Source organism: Chiroxiphia lanceolata, chromosome 12 (genome assembly GCF_009829145.1).
Source record: "Chiroxiphia lanceolata isolate bChiLan1 chromosome 12, bChiLan1.pri, whole genome shotgun sequence".
In the NCBI taxonomy this organism is placed as follows: Eukaryota; Metazoa; Chordata; class Aves; order Passeriformes; family Pipridae; genus Chiroxiphia; species Chiroxiphia lanceolata.
Genome location: NC_045648.1, coordinates 3,686,398 through 3,704,445, shown reverse-complemented (window position 1 = coordinate 3,704,445; position 18,048 = coordinate 3,686,398). Strand labels below are relative to the sequence as shown.

Genomic DNA, 18,048 nt, shown 5'->3' with positions numbered 1-18,048 from the left:
TTAAGGCAGAAGATCCTGTGACAGATGGCCTGGAATTTATGTGGCATTTTGAGCTGGATCTCAACCTCTGTGATCCTTGATTTTATTTTTTTCTGTTTGAATCTGTTTTACAGTGTCGAAAAAACCCACATGAACAGGGTAAACAGGATTGTTTGAAACATCTAAAATCTTCAGAACATCCACATGTCTGAGCAAAAATCCTTGCTTGCTTGTCAGGATCAGGCACAATTGGTCTGATGGGTTTATTAGATTAGTTTCTGCATCCCTCTGGAATATTGGAGGTGAGCACAGCTGATACTGGTGAGGACTGTTGTTAGGATTGCTCATCTCCTGCCCTTTTAGTAAAAGGCATTTACTCCAGGGCTGATGAGTGTAATGTTTTCTTTAAGCCTCATGAAAGCAAAAAAAAAAAAAAAAAGTTATCTTCTGTTAAAATTCCAAAATAATCCTTTTGAGTGATTTCAGAAAGATAAATTACCATTCAAAAAAATTAGTTGATGTTCCTTGCTCTTGGAGAAAATGGTACTTCTCACATCAGGTGAGAGAGTTTTTGGTCTCTTGTAAGGTTTCATTCATGTTATTTTTTCATAATTATTTGCATCCAGGGCAGTGCTTTTGCACAGGTTAGATGGATCCTGTAGGGATATTGAAAAAAACCTGAGATTTCTCACTCAGTGTGTGCTTTGAATTCCTGAAATACCAGCATCATGTATTTAGCTTTACAAACCCACCTTGGAACAGTTGCAGGTTGTTGCACTGAAGAACTGCCTGTGATTTGAAGGACTTGCTGTAGGTGTTAAAGCATTTTGATGCTTTAATATTCATGGATTTTTTTTTTCCTGTAACAGATTATTCTTGACAAGTAATTATTTTTCCTGAAGAAAGTAGAACTTTTGAAGAGCAAAATGGGAACAGTTTCAGGTTTTATCAGGATTCTGTATCCGTATGGTCAACAAAATGTTTTAATGTATTGAAGACAATTGAGACCTTGAATGTTCATAATTTTTAAATCCACAGGGAAACAGGGAGATGAACAGACACTTTCTTTAGTGAGGGTGTGTTAAGGTTATTACAGCTTCTGTACAAGGTACCACTTCCATTTTGGCTCCCTCCACCCTTCATGAGACTCTGAGACAGCAGCAGTTGCTCAGTCATTCCCTCTCTTCCAGCCTCCCTTTTCCTGGGAGTCAAGGCCTGAAGATGACTCTTCTTGCCTGTTCAGCTCAGCCTTTTCTCTCTTTTCCGTGGTTTGATGTTCCCTGAGTGTTCCAGCAAACAGGGTTCATTTCCCCTCGGCGTGGCCGGGGTGGGTTGTGCTTGTTCCATCACCTCACCTCGTCAGCCTGCAGTGAGTGGATTTTTAGGAGCCTGTCTAAAATGTGACCTACTTTTCCAGTTGGCATCTGTGCCCAGGAGAATTCCGGGTGGGTGTCAGTTAATGAGCCTCCTCTGTGCTCTGCAGTTTGATGCTGTTTGCAGTGTGGTGTAATGTGCTGAATAAGGCTGAGCTTATACCCCAATTCTTGACAGCTGTCCTTGAAACAGGCAGTGATCTGGAGTAAAAACTGGAACTAAAACTATAAAAGAAACCTCTCCTAAACTGTATCATGTAATTATTGCAAACGCACACAGGACAGCAAGTGATTTGGGTGCTTGTGTTAAATATCTTACCCTGGGAAATGACTGTAATGAGCAGAAACATTAGTGATGGCTCAGTGTGAGGGTGGTGGTGCCACATTCAGACAGAGAGCAGGTAACAGGTGCTGGATTAGAACACAAAAAAGGGCCTTTTTACCTCTGCCTTGTCACAAAATCTTAACCAGGAGCTGTTCCAGGGGCCATCCGTGTCCCTCAGTCACAACCATCTCCGTGTCAGGGGTGGGCTCGCGGTGAGCGGGGCGAGCTCAGCTGCACGTGGGGAGCCCGCAGCAGGAGGGAGCAGATGCATCTCCCCAGCCAGATGGAGCATATGCCAGGAGACAAGTGTGACAGTGTGGGGAGCATAAACACAAAAGTTGGTGTTGAAACACTGTGTTTATAAACCAAAAGCTCTCTGGGTTTTGTTTTTTTTTTTTAATCCAGCTTTCACCACCTCTTCCCAGCGTTGCTGCTTTCCAGGCTGTGAATAACCAACATGTGTATTTGAGCTGTTATTGGTGTGTCACACGTGGAGTTTGTTTTGGTGGCATATGAAATGGTTCATAGCTTCTTTTGTTTAAATTTGGGTGGGTTCCTATGAAATTGAAGATCTGGGAGTTGTATCTAAATATATATGTGGATTAGATGAGAAAGACCTTCAGTTAATTGATTTTCCTTCCTTGGTGGGTCCCTGGTGTATCTCATCTAGATGTGGATTTGGCAAGCAAGTTGGGCTTCCATATTTTGCTATTCAAAGCTAAAAATATGATGGGGAAATTGGGTGAAATTCTTCAAAAATACTTATTTCTTTGAAATGTTTCAAAAGACAATTACATGGGAAGCTTTTTAACTCTATTTTAAAAGGAAAGAGAATGCCCTACAACCAGCTGACTAAAACCTCCAAATTTACATGAAATATCAGCACAGTTTTACAGAACTGAGATGGTGCTGTGAGGTGGGACCAGGAATGCTGATGGTCAAACACACACTGGAGATTGCAGGAAGGTTGGCAGTGCTGATACATGGACATTGTTTTGCATTCCTTCCTATTTGTTGGATGGAGAACTGCCAGAAGCGGGCAAGACTTAATGGGAGTGTAAAGAAAGAAAAAAGCAAAAAGCTTTTGGGCTGATAGAAGGACATGTATTAGTAGGAATATTATGTGTTTGTGTCGTTCAGACCATTTGATTTGGTCTCCAGTCACTGTGGGAATAAGTGTTACACATTTAAAAGAAGGAGGAAGCTTAAAAATGTTCTCGGTGAAGTAAGGAAAGGACTTGGTAATCTGCTCATGATGCTGAGAAAGTGTAGGCATTATTGGGCTTGATTTGCTAAATGATTATGTAAATGTAATTATACTGCATATAACATTTCAAATAACTTGAGATGGCACACAAATGCCTCTGAGACGTTTTAAGGAGTGATTGAAGGATTTATGGATGGTTAAGGACTAAAATCTCTTTGAGCTTACCTTAAAAAGAGAGAAAATACTTGAGAACTGAAGTGGTCTGGAATATGAGTCATCAAAAGCTCATATATATATATGTATACACACACACATTTTTATATATCTGTGTATAGTGGTTTGAATCTTATTTTTTTTCTAGTAGAAGTGTTTACTATAAACCTGACTTGTAAACAGGTTATGCCTTGGGGTTTTAGTTCTCACTCCTGGGTTAGGAAGAAACACGTCTCTTGAAAAATAAAAATGTTGTCAAGGTAGCAAGTATGTGTTTTGAATATAGTGACCAAAGACACCTGAGTATTTTGTGCTGAACAGAACAGTTACCACTCCTGATGGTGTCTGTATCTTATTTCTACCCCTCCTTTTAAATTTGGGAGATGACATTCAATGCTTAAGCCCCAAAGTAATTGTTCTACTTTAAAATATTCTTTAATTCTTTACCTGTGCTGAAATTGCCTTGGACATACTGGTGACTAATGTTGATGTGCCTTTATTTATTTATTTTGAAATGACAGATTGTTGGTGATTTAAGCGAGCTGACAGTGGTAGAAAAAAGTTTTTGCTCCTAGTAAATGTCATTTTGCATTCCTTCATTGCTGATATGTAAAGAATTTTGTTGTTGTTGTTGAAACCTCTTTGTCTTACCTGCAGATACTCTAAAGCTGCACTTCCCTTGAATCTAAACCAGTGATAAAAATTGGTGTTTTAGGGTTAAGAATACATTTCTTCTACCTCTTATAACAGTGCTGGTGCTTTAAATTTACCATGCTCTACTGTTATTCTGAATTTTGATGAATTCCAGATTTAGTCACTTCTTAAAGCACACAGACACCTGAAGTTTGTCTAGAAAGCAGCTTTTTATAGAAGTTTCTATTGCTAATAATGATTATACTTGGCTGGTGTTTTACCACCAGGAATTTTGTGTAGCTGCAGTCCGGGTTGCTCCCTGTCCTGTGCCATGACACCAGTGAGGTTATTGTACAGCTGGGAGCTGAAATCTGCTGTGGTGGTCTCGTTTTTAGTGAACTAATCCCTGAGGTGATGGGTGACAGCCCGTGGAATCAGGTGGAATCAGGTGGCTGTGCTGCTGGCAGGACCAGAATCCCAAATCCTTGGCAAACACTAGCAGAGGGCCTCTAAATGGTACCTGTCTCCCAAAAACTCTGCAGAATCTGCCCTACAACAGGCAGTGATTCTCCTCTGTTATGAAATCCTCTATTTACTTCCCAGCTGTGCAAGTGATGTTTTCCCAACTGATTCTGCCCCGTGTTTGGGGAATGTTTTTATTTCTGAAATGAGGGCAGACACACAGAGTCCAGTTCTCACACCCACTGCTCAGGGAACACGTGTCCGAGCTTCAGGGCTGGATTTAGCTGCTCTGCAGACGTTGTGTTAAGCAGGATTGAAAATTGACTCCAAGAAAATCTGTAACAGCTCAGAGCTTGTTAGTGCTGGAGTTCATGCAGGCAGCCACACAAAGACAGAATTATTGTATGAACAAGTTCTTCCAGCTGTGCTGGTCTCGTGTGTTCTGCAGCCCTTGTGTTGCTGCAGGATTTGGTGCTTTTGAAATCCTGCATTGACAGAAAAGTGTATTTTTACTGTGCAATTTCCAAGCAAAGACCAAGGCATCTGTTAATGAAGAGTGAGTGACTTTACACAAGCTGTGCCTGGAAAGAATAGACTCAGAACAAAGCACCTCCTGCAACCACAGTGACATAAAGGACTGTTCTTTCTCGTGAGAGGCTTGATTTCAGTGCAGAGTTGATGTAATCCCAGCTTTCCACTTCCAAGCTCGTGGGTTAGGGAGTGTCTTCTGCAAGGAATTAACCACCCTGCAGAAGGGACAGCAGAGGTGCTGCTGCTTCCTCAGTCTGTTCATCACTGTCAGAAGGAGGGACAGTGTCATCTCCAGCTGCCTTTTGGACCTCGGCATCTTTACAGGCTCTGCTCCTCTTGAAGTTTTTAATCCTTTGCTTTCACTTAATGTTTGGGCCTTAAACTGATGGTGCTTCTGCTCAGGGAGTGTGTGGTTTGTTCATTGCCAGGGTTTTACTGCAGGCAAACACTGCAGGACACGTTTCCTGTTGATGCTTTCACCTGGGATGTTTTGCAGAGTAACTGCAGCTGAATCAAGAAAATATTTATGGTGGTGGTTCTTGTGGTACAGACCTTTGAATCTCCTGTATCATAACATATATCACTTCATATCATGTCATTCTTGGTCTTCATAATACCTCTAAACCAACACACATGCAGGTAATTTTGTGATTTAGTAGGGAGAGTTATTTCAGCTTATTAGTGTCCTGTCATGTGATATTTCATGTTGGAGCTCACACATCTATAATTTATAGTGTAGACTGTGGAGTGCTAGTCAAGTTAGTCAAATTGGCTCTTAAAATTATGTTTTACTGGAAATATTTATCAGAGAATAACATTTTAAATTAAAAACTCTGAAATGTATTGGGAATGTGGTGAAGACTTTTAAGATCAAAAAACCTGTTACACATTGTCTGACTGAAAGCTCTTCGAGAACCTTAACGTTGCCATTTAAAGCCCTGCTCTTTCCTGCAAATAACTTACAATTCAGTACTTGCTGACTGCAGTAAAAAGACAAATAATCCATCATGCCAGAGCAGTTCTTTGTCCAATGCTGACATGAGTTACACATCATAAAGCTTACTCATATTTCACTGATTCCTGTACAGCCTTTTCTCTCTGTCTCAAGGTCCCACCTTTGATTTCCCACCCCCTTTTGTTAAGTCAGGACACCCTTCAAAGAGGTGCTTTGGCTTTTGAATAATTCGCTCCAAGTGAAGGTTGTGCAAGGGAAAAAAAATGAAGTGTGTTTGACACACAGCTGAGAAGTTCAGTGTTCAAAACAGAAATTGTGACACTCTTTGTGTCTCCAAGTCCTATGTTCAAATTATTTTAATTCAGTAAAAGCAGAGCTGTATCTGTTGTACCCTCTTTCCTTATTTCCCGCTGTACATCCTGATCTCAGCTGGGGTTTCCAGGTACCTGGGGTGTTTTTTTGTGAAACAAGATGGCAGTCCTGTATAATATTAGCAGTAATTGAAACTCCTTCTGGTAGACAGTGTAGCCACTTCCCATATTCTTACATGTGAATAGTATTTTAACAATAGTATAAGTCCTTAAAATCCACTGAACATTTCTCTGGGAATAGTTGCTTATTTGTGTTGTAATATTTTGATAACACTCAGTTATCTTGAGCACCAAGACTTTGAAATAGTTTCTGTTATCCTTTCCAATTTTAAAGCTGTAAAGAACAATTCAGGACAAGAAATATTTGCAATTACAGCCCTGCATAGGCAGGTGGACCAAAAGAACCCCGTTCTTTTTATATCACAGAATTGTAATTGGAGTTTAGATTTTTTTTTTCCCCTTGGCAAGCTATGAGTAGGAGATAATATTTTTTTCCTAAAGGACTTCTAAAAGATTATGAAGGGATATTATGCAGATGGATTGCTGCACTTGGAAACTTTTCATGTTCCATATGGCTTATCTGCAGTGCACTGGTGCTGAAAGGAGGCCTTCAGTCGGCTACTGCTGCTGCTGCTTTGGGATTTAACCATTGCAGGCACAGGAAGATCTATTTATTGGAGGATGTGTGTGTTTATATTTATCACTTGGATAAAGACTGAAAAAAGGCATTTATCTACCATAAAATATCTCTTTGAACATTGTATTTTGCTCCGTTTTACCATTAATTTTGTCGCATTCCCTGAAAGGACCACAAAATATATTTAGTTTATACACTGAGGAATGGTTTCTGCTTCCTTAAGGTGAATATCAGTATATTTTACCCTTGATTTTAATAAAAAGGTTGAAAAAGATCAACTTAAACTGGCAGTTTAGTATTTGCTAATGGGAAAATCTAGTTGATGGTACCAGGTAAAATGAAAACCTGCTCAGTGATATAAAATTTAATAACCCTCTGGGTCATATAGAAAGTAAACAGGCAAATGCATCAGATATTGGACTTTGAGAGCCTGACTTAGCTGTCACTGTGGAAACAGCATTATCAGTGCTAATGGATTACTAATCATTTTAAGCTTTCCAGGAGTTCATTTAGGACCGAGCAAAAGCCTGTTTGTGGGTCAGCTTTAGAAGGTCCCCAGTTCACAGATAATGCTTCTCCAGAATCCCAAATCCAAGCACAGCTGCCCTTCCCATCCCTCCTAGTCCAGGGCACTGTGCAGTATCTAGGGTGAAAAGAAGAATGGGTTTTATAGCCCATAAAATTCTAATTGTTCAGTAATTGCTGGTGGATCATCTGGTTAAAATAACGCTTCGCAGCAAAGATGCTCCGGGCTAGAATTCGTGCCATAGCATGGCTGAAAACCTGGTGTATGTGTTATTTATATAAATGAGAGTTTGAATCCTGAGTGCCATCTTTATCATATCTGGGAGGAATTGACAGCTCCCTCTCATGTTTGGCAGGCCAGGATACATGTTAAAATTTGCCAGATGCTGGAAGGGCTCCAACATTTGAAACAAGACGGTGTCTTTTCTTGGAGTGGTTTAGAACAGGGACACTGATAAATTTCAAATCATGAACATTTTTCATCTGTAAATGCTGAATACCTTTGCCTAAAATTGAACATAGAGCATTGCTTAGAGGGCTCTTTGTATTTTATGGCCTAGTGTTAAGGCAGGCTTATAGGTTTTTTTCTTTGGAAAACCCTGGAATAAGTAATTAATCCCAAACCTCCTGTTTTCCTAACAAACTATAATATGCCCAAAATTATAATAAATGTAGCAAACCTTAAGTACTGCACTCAGAATTTTTGATATCCAGATAATTTTTGCATAATATCCATCATTTACCTTTTAAATATCACTGCTATCGAGCACAAGTGTGGAAAATGTCATTTAAGTCAGCTGAAAGCAGTAGTGCAATTGTTCAGTTTTCTGTAGCGAGCACTGCTGTGGTTGGGGAGCTGCCAGGAAGGCTGGGGAGACCTTGTTCTTTAAGAAGTTAAGCTCTCCAAGTTGCTTAGCTCATGGAAATGTCTGTCATAATCTAATTTGGCCTCCCCTGCGTTTCAGGAAGTTTTGAAAGCCGGGCACCACTCCTTGCCTGGGCTGGGCTGGGCTGGGCTGGGCTGCCGTGTTTGTGGCTATAATTAGAACGTGAAATCCGAACTGATAGTGTGGCAAAATGGGACTGAAAACGTGTCAGGGATCCTGAAGGAGCAGTGTCAGGGCTAAACTTGAGTAGCCTCCCAACTCGAGGACAGGAAAACAGCTCCATAAGGAAATCTGCAGATGCTTCAGTGGTTGGAGTTGAGAATATTAGTGGAGCCTGAGGAAAGTGTATCAAGTCTGTAAACATTACCTAGAACAATCCACTACATCTGAGTGTGAAAAAAGGAATATCAGCCTACAGAAACGAATGTTGAGCTTCAAACACAGAACATTGTGACTGAGTTGATTTATCTGGTTTTTCTCTGGCTGTTCTCTTTTAACGTTTGTGCTGCGCTTGGGATTCACTCCTGCTTTGATTTTAGGCAGTGGTAAATTCGTGTGCCCAGCACTGCAGGGTCAAGCTCCAACTTTGCAGAGCCATGTTGTTACTTTAGAGAAAAAAAACAGAAAGAAACGAGGCTTCTGAAGCCAAACTGACCTGCAGGAAGTTTAAAAACTAAAAATAGCCTTTGGTGACTAAGAATACTCCTCAAATACTTGAATATGTTTTATACATAATAGGGGAGACATGCCTACATCTACAGGATGAGACACTGGGGTATTGTTCAGGCTGATGAAAGGGGAATATTTTGTCTTACAAAAGAAGAAAAACCCAGCTTGGTTTTGGGCTCAGCTTCTTGGCATAATATGTCAGGAAGCAAATAATAAAACAGTTGTCGTGGTTTCAGCATGAGTTTTTGCTGTATGTGAAGTGATTGATACATGTGGTTCTTGCCTGCTGAATGTCTCTGCTGTGGGCAGGGAGCTGAGCTGCAGGAAAGGAATATGCCCTGTTTTCTGTCTCTCATGTTCAGGTATTGAGAGTGAAATCTGGTGCTGCTGTGACTGCTGTGTTTGTCCTTCATTTGGTGAATATCTCAGAAAAAAAGGTGTGGCTTTAAATGTGGGATGTGATTTATCAGAGGTGGCTGCTGCCAGAGAGGACAGGCCATTCCTTGCCTCCCCTGGATCTGTGGTGCTCAGCCCACACCTTGGAAAACCACTTATTCCTGCTACAACTGGATCCAAACCCAGCAAAAAATAAGTTAATAAAGAATGACCAAGGAGAATTTTCTGTCATTTTAGTGAAGAAAGAAATACTCTCCACTAGAGCATCAGGAAACTGTAATTGTTTATCCTTCTGAGCCATGTGTAGCTGCCTCCTGGAGCAGCAGTAATATTTGGCAGAACCTGGTAGGACCTTTCCATTACTTTAGGCCTGAGGAATACTTACACTTTTAAAAATTACAATATTAAAAAGGGTTTACTCCAATTTGTGCTGCGACTGCAGGAGCAGAAGCAGAACCAGCCACAGGCTTTAAGTGAAAGGTTTGCCTTTTCCAAGGGAAATCACTTCTCGTTTCAATCTTAGTCAAATTTTGGACATGGTTTTCCTGATAATTTGGGATGAAACACCAGCAAAAATCTGTTTGGCCAGCTCCAATAGTGAGTGCAAAAATAGAGCTGTAACATGATCCATGGTAGCTCTGACAGCAGCAACCATTTCCTTTTTGTGTAATTTACAAGAAACCCAACACTCAATGTTTGAGTGACCTGACACTTTTTGCACGAGGTCACCCCACATTCTTGCTTTAAGGCAGAAAAATATTGTTTCCTGTGACAATGAGCACAGTCAGGTTCTCTGCAGTTCTGCCAGAGCTGGTGAGGAGCCCAATCCCCAGGACCAGAGACCTCCCCCTCAGTGGAGGACGCACCTCGATCCAAACCAGGAGCTGGGATGGGAGCACAGCTGGGGGTTGTCCTTCATCTCTGGCAGCAGTGATCCACCCCTGGGTGTTGGTTCAGAGTTCCTGGTTCCCAGAGCTGCCCATGCCCGTGTCTGGATCCCCTGTGATCCTGTGGGGCTGGAACAAGCCCGGGGAAGGGGATGATTGATCTCATGCTGTGGAGGCTCAGCAGGCTCAAGGCTGCATTTCACGTGTCTCTGTTGGATTCTGTGAAAGGAAGCTTATGCTAATCGCACTCTGATGGTTGAGTATCATCTTTGCTTCCTCATGGATCAAGCAATAAATGGCTTTATTGTATTTTTACACTCGTTGGTATCTGTATTATTGGTTTCAGTAAAATTTATGTTGAATTGTAGAGAGAAGCCAATTATTCCTTTCTGTTGTTGTTTTGCAAGAAGCTCTTCTTCTGTTCATGATTCTGGCATGGTTCTTTCCTTAAATTAGCAAAATGCAGTGCAATTAAAAAGTACTTTGCATATGTGTGGGGAAGTTCAGGAAAATATTACCATGTGCTTGACTGCAATGTTTAAACCCATCATAGCCAGTCCAGCCTTTCTCATACACTGTTTTCTAAGCTCTGCCATTCAAATAAAAATAAATAAATATTAATCCAATAGTTATAATATTTACATAATTCAGTTTTACACACTAGAACAAAAGCAATTAAAGCTTCAGGGTCGTTCTGCAGTATCAGGATGACCACACCTGTCTAGAACTTCGTCACAGAGCTGTGTTGTTGTATTTGCTTCATTCTTTTATAAAAAAGGTTTCACACTTGCCTTGGTTCTTCGTAAATGCTTTAAATTGTTTTCTGACTGAAATCAGTCCTTTTTTCTCCTCAGTGTAGTTAGTGCAGTCTGAGATCAAAGCTGCACCATCTCAGTTACTAGGGCACAATGCAGTGCGTTGGCAAACACGTTGGAACGATTTCCAGTAATTTCGGCTAAGTCTTAGAGGAAGTGGAAAGTAATAGAGATTAACTGAAAGGGCTGCACGTTCCCTTAGATGATCTGGAAAACAAGGCTGCACACCAGAAGGTAACTGCAGTGAGCATCCAATAGCAAAACTTGGAATTTAATGTTCTTTCCCCCTCTTGCTGTTGTAAGAAAATTATGCCCTATATTTAGTAGCCTCAACTGTAAAACCTCTTGGTTCTATTCTAAACAAGCTCGTGTATCACAGCAGAGAAATAAAACTCTCTTCACATTACACAAATTATTTGGTCTCACCAACTGGCATTTTATTTCTCAGAGTCAGTAAAATTTCAGTCCCCACAATAATATCTTGGGAATAGCTCAGAGAGGCGACTGATGTACATTATTTGGAGAAATAACAGATTTTTAGCACAGGAGAATCTGGAGGGCGGGGTCAGCCTTGTTGATGGCTTTCCTGGGTCCCAGCAGAGCGTTCCCAGCAGTGTGTCCCTCCTTGTTTTCCCTGGAGCAGGGCCTGTTATCGGTGAGAACCCGCTCTGGGCTGGCTCGCGTCCGCCTCGCCTGCCCGTGCGAACAGATTCCAGCATTCCCGGCTCCGCAGCTGGAATGTTTTACTATTGTGTTACTGGGCGCTGATAAACTTCGCAGGCTTTTTATGGTCAGGTCCTCAAAGTGGCACTTGGTGTTTTGGTGATAAGGAGGCAGAGCTTTGGCGATCAGACCCGGCCTGATTATCTGTAACGCTGAACCTGGCTTAAATCCCTCCACAATGACAGGAACCCCATCTGGAGTGACGCTTTCCAGAGCCTGAAACGGGAGATACTGAGGCATTTTCCTTCCTCATGAGTCAAAGCAGAGTTAACCCCATTGTTAGCGACAATAAAAACGTGCAGTGGCCAAGAGGAAGGAGGTATTTTTGTATTTAATATCTTCCTTTGTTCCACGTGGAGCATAATTTTCGGGCAGATCGGGGGCGATGAATTGCCGTCGTTACACCTAAAATCTTTCACTGGATTGCTTTAGACTATGGAAAGGAGCTCTAATGAAACTCCTGAGCTGCAAGATTTAAATTGCTTTAAGGTGTTTATCAAAGGAGGACAAGTAACAGTGCGTGGAGTTCTCACAAGACCTTTGTGGCGTCTGAATCCAGCTGGTAATCGTGTCCCGGGTAAAGACATTTGGATTCTATTTCCAGACTGCCGTGGGCTGCAGGGGTTAAGTGTAATCCAGATTATACAGTGTTAACATTTTCCCTGCTGATACCGAAGTGTAGCAGCCTGGCAGGCTGACTTGTTAGGAAGGGCTGGGAGAGAGGGAGAACAGGCTCCGACCTTGAGAGGCCGAGCCTTGTATGGCCAAGTCCATTCCCGTGTCCAGCTGATTGGTCGGGGCAGCGGGATCGGGATCGGGACCGTGACAGGTGCTGGAGGAACCCACACCTGTTTTCCCCCATATGCTGATTTAGTGATTACATTTTTGTGGGAGTTCCAGATACTGTGTGGGATTCGCCGAGCGAGCCAAGAAACTTGAGAAGGAATTACAGCTTCTGGTGAACTGTGATATTAAAGAATTTCAGGCGGCGAAATGGATTCTCGATTCCTGCTTGAAAACTGCAGGAGAAATAAGCACTGTTTTGCATATCTATAAATAGTAAAGTCTTGTGCACTTTTTATTGTACTAAAAAATCGTTAGACGGTAAGAAAAAATGCTGGTGAATAGTATAAACTAAAACATTTTGCTTTAGAAATCAGAATGTCAGTGCGTTATGGAAACTGCTTTTGTAGGAAAACGTGGAATTTCTTTATGGTGCTGGAAATATCAACTTGCAGATTTCTAAAACCTTTAGGGTTCTTAGTATAAAATTCATGGAATATAAATAATTTTTCACAAAAAGGAAACACACGACTCCTTCATGCCTGTGTAGTCCTACTGCTGCCTCATGTACTGATAATGTGTATCTGTATAAAATTTACACTGCTTTCCTTTTGAAGCTTTTAAAAAAGATTTTTCCACAGGTAATATTTTAAATCTTGTTTTGTTATAAACGAGAACTTGCAGAGGAAGATTTCTGATTGTGTAATGGATGAAAAAGGAAACCAAGAAATACAATTATCTCTTATACTTTGGTCACCAGACCCATAGCTTCACATCCTTTCTCTGATGCCTGGATTGTAGACAAGTTTGCTTTTTTTTTTTTTTCCAGGGGATGTTGGTGTGAGTTCTCCATCAGAAAACAGGAAGTAGCCCAATAAAGCAGTTGCATCAAGTTAGTCTAAAGGACTCTGAAAAAGCTTATATTTAGCAAACGAAGTCATTTTAGAGAGGGATTATGTAATTTCTTTTTATACTTTTTTGCAGTTGTTGTTATCATGCAGGATGACAGAAGTGCAGGAAGATCCTGCCTTTGTCAACTACAGAGAGTGTTACATGTATTAATGTCCTGCAGTTGTTGAATTGGAACAAAAATCTTAGCATTGTGTTTCTCAGAATTTTAACTGTGTGCTTTTTAAAATGTGAGTATTAAAATTGGGCGTGCTAAAATCAATTCATTCAAGATCCAGTAAACTGGCTTTTAATTACCAGTGGATGCATGAACTGCTTTGCCACAGGCTTGAATGTCCCTTGTCAGGCACCTTCACTCCATCAGCCAGTGTCTAAAAATGGTTTTCCAGGGAATACTGGGGAGGTGAAGTGGTTGTAGCTTAAAGTTGCCTGTGAGGTGGCACCTGGAGGAACCTTTTCTCTCTGTGCCCTTTGCCACTGTCTCGAAGGACCAACCCTGTGTGTTGGACAGTGAGTTTTGCCTGTGAAAGTCTGCTGTAGTTTCAGGGGCTCGGAATGGTTCAGTAGTGTACAAAAAAAGAAAAAAACAAAACTTCATGGCAAGTTAGTGTGATCTGTATGTGAATTTTCCAATTGTATTTCAGACCTTAAGAAAGAAAGGCCTTAATGGTTGTGAGAGCCCTGATGCTGACGATTACTTTGAGCACAGTCCGCTATCGGAGGACAGATTCAGCAAACTAAATGAAGATAGTGATTTTATTTTCAAGCGAGGCCCTGTAAGTACTTTTATTTTATCTCTACTTTTTATTTGTTGATCCTTTTTATTAACTTCATTATTTAGGCTCTGAACAAGAAGGAACACAGAGGGTGCGACAGCCCGGACCCTGACACTTCATATGTGCTCACGCCACATACAGAGGAAAAATATAAAAAAATTAATGAAGAGTTTGATAATATGATGAGGAATCATAAAATCGCAGTGAGTACTAAAGTATGGTTTGTGCTTCTCTTACATGCATGAGAATTTTCCTGGTGTTTGCTTACCACTGAAAACCACTCCAGAGGCAAGAGGATGTGGTGGCTTGAGAAGGGAACACGTATTTTTGAGGAAAAATGAGATGCCGATACTTGATCTTGCTAAAATACATTTTATCTTAAAGAATAAGAAGAATTCTCTCTAGCTCCTGTTTTGCACTTATATCTTGTGAAGATGAGATAACATTTCTAAATTTCAAGAGCCTGGCTGCATTACCTAATCCTACCGAAAATACATTTATAAAGACAGATTTTTGTCGTGGGCTGTAGGATCATTTATTTACATCTTCTAGGTCTTAATCTGTCTGTTGATCAAGATTTTTCAGTCTGTTACAAGCAGGCAAATAGACTAATTTTGTCATCTAATCAGTAGAATTTATTTTGTTCAAGTCCTGGTGTAGAAAGTTATTTAGATATTTAGAGTTCAAGACTGGTGCACAATGAGGACCTCAAAAGACTGAAATTCTAACAGATACCTCCTTGGACACTGAAAGATCTTGGAGAATTTTCTGCCCCTTGTGCAGCCATAAGTCACTTGGCTCCAGAACTGCAGGTTGGGGATGAAAGCAGTGTTAATGTCACATGTTTTTCATGGAGGTGTTCACGATGACATTTAATTCCCACCTACAAAAACCAATTAGTGTTGAGTATTACAGGGGAAGTATTTTCTAAGAAAACTAATACAGGGCTCTGCCACAGCCTTTGAATTTTTTAACCTGGCAAATCTTGCAGCAATTCAAGGAAATGGCCTGGCTGGGACATTTGAGTGGAAATAATTTCATTATTAGAGCAATAACAGCCATGACACCCAGCATCACTTCTTTTAGCACTTTCTAGTTGAATGAAGCCAATATGTTTTGGTTTTTGCCTTACTTTGAAGCTTTTGATACCCAACATTTCTGTGCTGAGACATCCCCAGGCCTCACCTCCCAGTGTGTTCCAGCTCAGTTGCTCTCCCCTGCTCCTCACAAGCAGCCCGAATGTCTGTGTGGACACGAGCAGCAATAAAACAGGCAGTGTTATTTTTGAGCTCTGTGGTTCTGTATTTATAACTTCAATTGGTGCTGTTCTCTTCCCATCCCCTGCACTTGTGGGGCTGTGGAAGAACACAGTTCCCCTTGTTCTCTGCACTCATTGCTGGCAAGGGACAGCAGTGAGGCAAAGCGTGAGGAATTCGGTCGTACCCAAATGAGCACCAGGGATGGGCAGGGACAGCCTTTAAGGTGTGGGGGGAGCCTCTCACTCCTCACTTCTGTGTTGAGAAACCTACAGAAAAAATGTCCCAGGTGTTCCCTTCTGCCATTGTGTTCAGCACTCTTCAGGTATTTCCAGTTTAGTTTGAGCTGTTTAAAACCAACCTTTTTTTTGGTAGATACTGAATAGTTTGTTCAAGTAGTTTCTCCTGAAAACAAGCACCAGTGAGGGTTGTCATTAGTTAGACACTGTGAGTGATTTGCTGATGTTACATCGCTGTGCTTCATTACTTTTTCCTTCCATCTGTGCCAAAAATTGATAATTATTCTTAGAATGCCTCAGTGGGGACATTGTTGTTGGCTCTCACTAGTAAGAGATTTTGTTTCTTATTGAGAATGTATTCTGCTCTTTTAATTATATAGTTATTGTTATATTTCTGGTGTTATCTAGATTTTCATACAGAACTATCATTCTAAGTGATTTTTAAGCTGTATGTGATGAAATTGCATTTTTTTAAGTGTACTTGGTTGGTCATCTGTCTCTGACCTCTAAATCAAAACTATTATCTCTCTGTTCTGTCAATAAATCCTACTGAGTTCTTCCCCTTCAATTGTACCTGTCATGGGTTTGTTTCCAGTAATTATGAGAGCTGTGAAAGAAAATAGTCCCTTTTGTTTCAGAAACTCATCCCTGTCAAAGGATAGGAATGAGACAAAGGCCAAAGAAGTTATGACCAAATGAGTACCATAGATGGGCAGGCATCTCTGCTTTTGATTCAAATAGCTGCTGAATAACAAACATATAGACTGCACAAAAACAGCTGCCTCCTAAATAATGCTGTAAAAATTAGAATGTAAAAAAAAAATGAGATGTACAAAAAAGATGGGAGTGGTTATTCAAGCAGGGCTTTGTGGAACGTGAAATGTTTAAATTCAAGTGACTGAACTTCGTGACTTTCTAAAGATCTGTTTATTTTTTTTTTTTAGTCTGTTGAAAAAGAAAATTTTAGAGATTAGTAGCAATATTTTGGCAAGTTTATTAATAGAAAATATATATTAATAGAAAATGATGTTACTAACTTTCTCTTTTTTGTGTAATAACTGACTATTTTGTAACGTGCATGTTTATGCTTACATTTGGAAGGTACAAGTCATTGATTTGTAGACATGTTTAGCTTGTCATTGCTTTGTAATAATCCAGATTAACTGGTTAATTTGTTGTATTTATGGGCCTGTGAATTCACATGAATATTTTCAGTTTTCTGTATTTGAACTTGCAGTATTTCAGAAGTTTTGGAACTGTATTTATGTGATGTATAAGAATTTAACACCGTCCTTTACAACAAATGGATGTTTTAAAACTGTCTGCTTAAAAGAGTTTAAAAACTAACATAATTAACTTGTTTTTGAAAAAAGAAAACAACCTGATCACTCCTTGGCAAACGTTACTGTGTGTTTTTATCCTGTGCTGTCTCTGCGGTCGATGCTAACGGTGTTGTCTTTGTGTTCCTCATCTTGTCTCCCCCAGCCCGGTTTGCCTGCTCAGAACTTCTCCATGTCGGTCACGGTTCCGGTGTCCAACCCCAACACTTTAACCTACAGCAACCCCGGGAGCTCCCTCGTGTCCCCGTCCCTGGCAGCCAGTTCGTCCCTGACGGACACGACCATGCTGTCCCCCCCTCCGAGCACCCTGCACCGCAACGTGTCCCCCGCGGCGCCCCAGAGACCGCCCAGCGCCGGCAACGCAGGTGAGGGCTCGGCGGGTTCCCTTCCCAGCCCTGCTGCTCTTTGGAGTAAAACCCACAAACAAACACCCCGAGTAACAAGTTCTGAGCGGTTCCTGTGCGTTTTTACAGCTTAAATACAAAATGATCATAGAATCACAGAATCAGCCGGGTTGGAAGGGACCTCTGAGATCATCAAGTCCAACCCTTGATCCAACCCTGCTGCGGTTCCCAGCCCGTGGCACTGATGTCACATCCAGTCTTATCTTAAACACCTCCAGGGATGGATAATCCACCACTTCCCTGGGCAGCCCATTCCAATGGCTGAGCACCCTCTCTGGAAAGAAATTCTTTCTAATATCTAACCCAGACCTCCCCTGGCACAGCTTAAGACCATGCCCTCTTGTCTTGCTGATCATTGTCTGGGAAAAGAGACCAACCCTCACCTGGCTCCCCCCTCCTGTCAGGGAGTTGTAGAGAGTGAGGAGGTCTCCCCTGAGCCTCCTCTTCTCCAGGCTGAACAGCCCCAGCTCCCTCAGCCTCTCCTCATAGGACTTGTGCTCCAGTCCCTTCCCCAGCCTTGTTGCTCTTCTCTGGACCTGCTCCAGCCCCTCAGTGTCCTTCCTTGAACTGAGGGGCCCAGAACTGGACACAGCACTCGAGGTGTGGCCTCACCAGCACTGAGTCCAGGGGCAGAATCACTTCCTTGGACCTGTTGGCCACACTGTTCCTGATCCAGGCCAGGATCCACTGGCCTTCTTGGCCACCTGGGCACACTGGCTCATGTTCAGCTTCCTGTCATCCAATGCCATAAGG

General features: G+C 41.5%; 1 protein-coding gene across 5 annotated transcripts in view; it reads left to right on the top strand.

The window, feature by feature from the left end:
- MEF2A (myocyte enhancer factor 2A) overlaps nt 1-18,048 on the top strand; it is an 80,019-nt gene that overhangs the window by 40,872 nt on the left and 21,099 nt on the right. For 3 of the 5 annotated variants that reach the window (XM_032699668.1, XM_032699669.1, XM_032699667.1), the window contains 2 exons: nt 13,925-14,056; nt 17,037-17,256. In XM_032699668.1, coding sequence (XP_032555559.1) covers nt 13,925-14,056; nt 17,037-17,256 — 352 coding nt within the window. Of the gene's footprint in view, nt 1-13,924; nt 14,057-14,121; nt 14,260-17,036; nt 17,257-18,048 lie in introns of all 5 variants that reach the window. The other 2 variants (XM_032699670.1, XM_032699671.1) reach the window with 1 other exon arrangement.